The sequence below is a fragment of the Trypanosoma rangeli genome (genome assembly GCF_003719475.1).
Source record: "Trypanosoma rangeli strain AM80 chromosome Unknown Tra_15.4_contig_00232, whole genome shotgun sequence".
Lineage (NCBI taxonomy): Eukaryota > Euglenozoa > Kinetoplastea > Trypanosomatida > Trypanosomatidae > Trypanosoma > Trypanosoma rangeli.
In genome coordinates, this window is record NW_021705976.1 from 29156 (window position 1) to 31230 (window position 2075).

The following is a 2075-nucleotide window of genomic DNA, read 5'->3' on the forward strand; positions in this document are numbered from 1 at the left end:
GTGATAGTCACGGGCGTCCGCTTCTCGAGCGGCCGGCTTGCATTCCATGCCTCGAAGAAACTGACACCGAGACGACCAATGGCGTTGCCGACACTTGTCAGAGCGACGTACAGGGCGGGAAGCTGTTCGCTATTCGGGTCTTCAGATACCGCCACAAATATCTGACGACTATTGAGCATTACAATATGCACGCCACCGGACACAATAACAGCGTGCAACCATACACACCACAGCGGAACATTGTGAAGGACGTTGTGAAAGAATCCGGTCTTGTACTGCGGAAAATTCATATCGTCATTGGAGAAGAGTTGCGCATCATCCATGGACTCATTCATTACCTCCTTCCTGGGCTCCTCAAAACCGTTGTCCGCAATATTCTCACTCTGATCGGCTCCATTACCCTCGTTGGAGTCGTCGTCGTTGTTGTTGTTGCCGTTGCTCGTAGAGTGGTCAACTGGTTCCCTGGCGCTGTTCGTGGGCTTGCTGCCTCCTCTCAACGGCTTGTCAAGCCAACTCCACGGCAGCACTGCAAAGATAAGCGACAAATACAGAACCACCATAATGATTGCGGGTGGGTTTCTATTCTCGAACGGCACTCCACCCGTCACAAAAACAAAGGCAACACTCTGAGCCGTGATCACGATGAGGAGGCCCAAGACAATCAGGAACAGCACGAGGAAGCGGCGCCGAGAGGCCTTCTTGATGAGGTACATGTGTTCCACGCGCCGTGCCACGCCGTGCTCCTCCTCCGTGTAGTGTTTGATCCTGTGACCGGTCATGTGGTACGGAGGGATCTGAATGTAGAAAAACGCCACCAACCCAATCACCATAAACAGCGCAAGGAGGAATAACATGAACGTGGAGTGTTGACCTGAGAAGTACGTGTCGTACAGCGTCGCAATGACAGAGCCTGACAATCCCGTCATCGTCTTGACAGAGGCCACCAGGAGACCGCGGTCGAGAGGAAACCAGCTGAGGATAGACAGGATGGCGCCCATGTCAAACATGTTGCAGCCAATGTTCATGATCGCATTGATGGCCGAAAGACTCGCCACACTGTGTCCAATTTTGTTCTCAAACGTCAGCGCAAACAGTGCTGAGCCCAACCCGTATGCAACCATGCCTATCACAAAGATGGGCTTTGGTCCGATGTAATCAAAGATAAAGCCGTAGGGAAGCGTAAAGTATCCAAACACAATACCAACAGTGGAAACTGTGGTGATATCGTTCTGGGTGAAGCCGTAGTCATTCGTCATTTTGCCGGAGATAAGGGAGAAGGCGTAGATAGCACCGGACGCGATGGCGCAGAACATGCCACAAACCACAAAACCAAAGCGCTGTGGCTCGCTGATCGACTTTGGCACCGCCAACCGGTCATTAAAACCAAGCACCATTTTCACGCCTGCCCTTGCCTCCTCTTCCCTGTACCTCGTGTCCCGCGGTTGCCTTCCTTCGAGCTGACCTTTATTCCCTTTTCCTTCAAGCCCTGTCACTTTCTTGCGAATAAGAGAAATAAAATGAAAAAAACACAACACTGCAATGCAAGATTTTGAACGGCAGGAGCGCTGGCGATGCGGCTGGACGTGCGGGAAATATGGCCGTACGCAGAAGAAAAGGCAGGTAAGTGATGGGGTGCTGTCTCGCCTCCTCCACAGATGAACACGCACCCCATGCCCTGCCTTTCCCTTTAAACCAAAAGGAGAAGCAGCAAAAGAGCAACATGATGTGCATTCGCCGTCTTGCCTTCGCGGCCGCACACATGTCAGGTCAGTTGGCACAAACGAGTGAGACGCGACTCCCCGTCCTCCCCAAGTACCAAAAGTGGTAGCAAAATATAGGGACGGAAAGCGTCATCCACCCGCCTCTCGTGCAGCACGAAAAGGAAAAGGAGTTGGAAAACATAAATAAAAAGCAAAAACAACATGCAACCTTTCTCCCGACCCTTGCCCCGCGCACCGCTTCTCCTGCAGGCTCTCACAAACACACGGCCCTGCCAGCCATGGAAAATAAAAGTGTTGGAACTGAGACACAATTCCGGAGGAAAAAATAAAATCAAAAAACACAAATGTAGAAAC

General features: G+C 51.6%; 1 protein-coding gene across 1 annotated transcript in view, besides 1 other annotated feature; it reads right to left on the reverse strand.

The window, feature by feature from the left end:
• Nucleotides 1-1394, reverse strand: part of TraAM80_06415 (uncharacterized protein) — a gene marked incomplete at both ends in the record, with an annotated part of 1452 nt that extends 58 nt beyond the window's left edge. Inside the window, one exon of the mRNA XM_029383261.1 lies at nt 1-1394. This exon is cut by the window's left edge and continues 58 nt beyond it. Coding sequence (XP_029236917.1) covers nt 1-1394 — 1394 coding nt within the window.
• A 482-nt stretch (nt 1395-1876) lies between these two features.
• Nucleotides 1877-1917: a sequence feature (A-rich).
• The last annotated feature ends 158 nt before the right edge of the window (nt 1918-2075 follow it).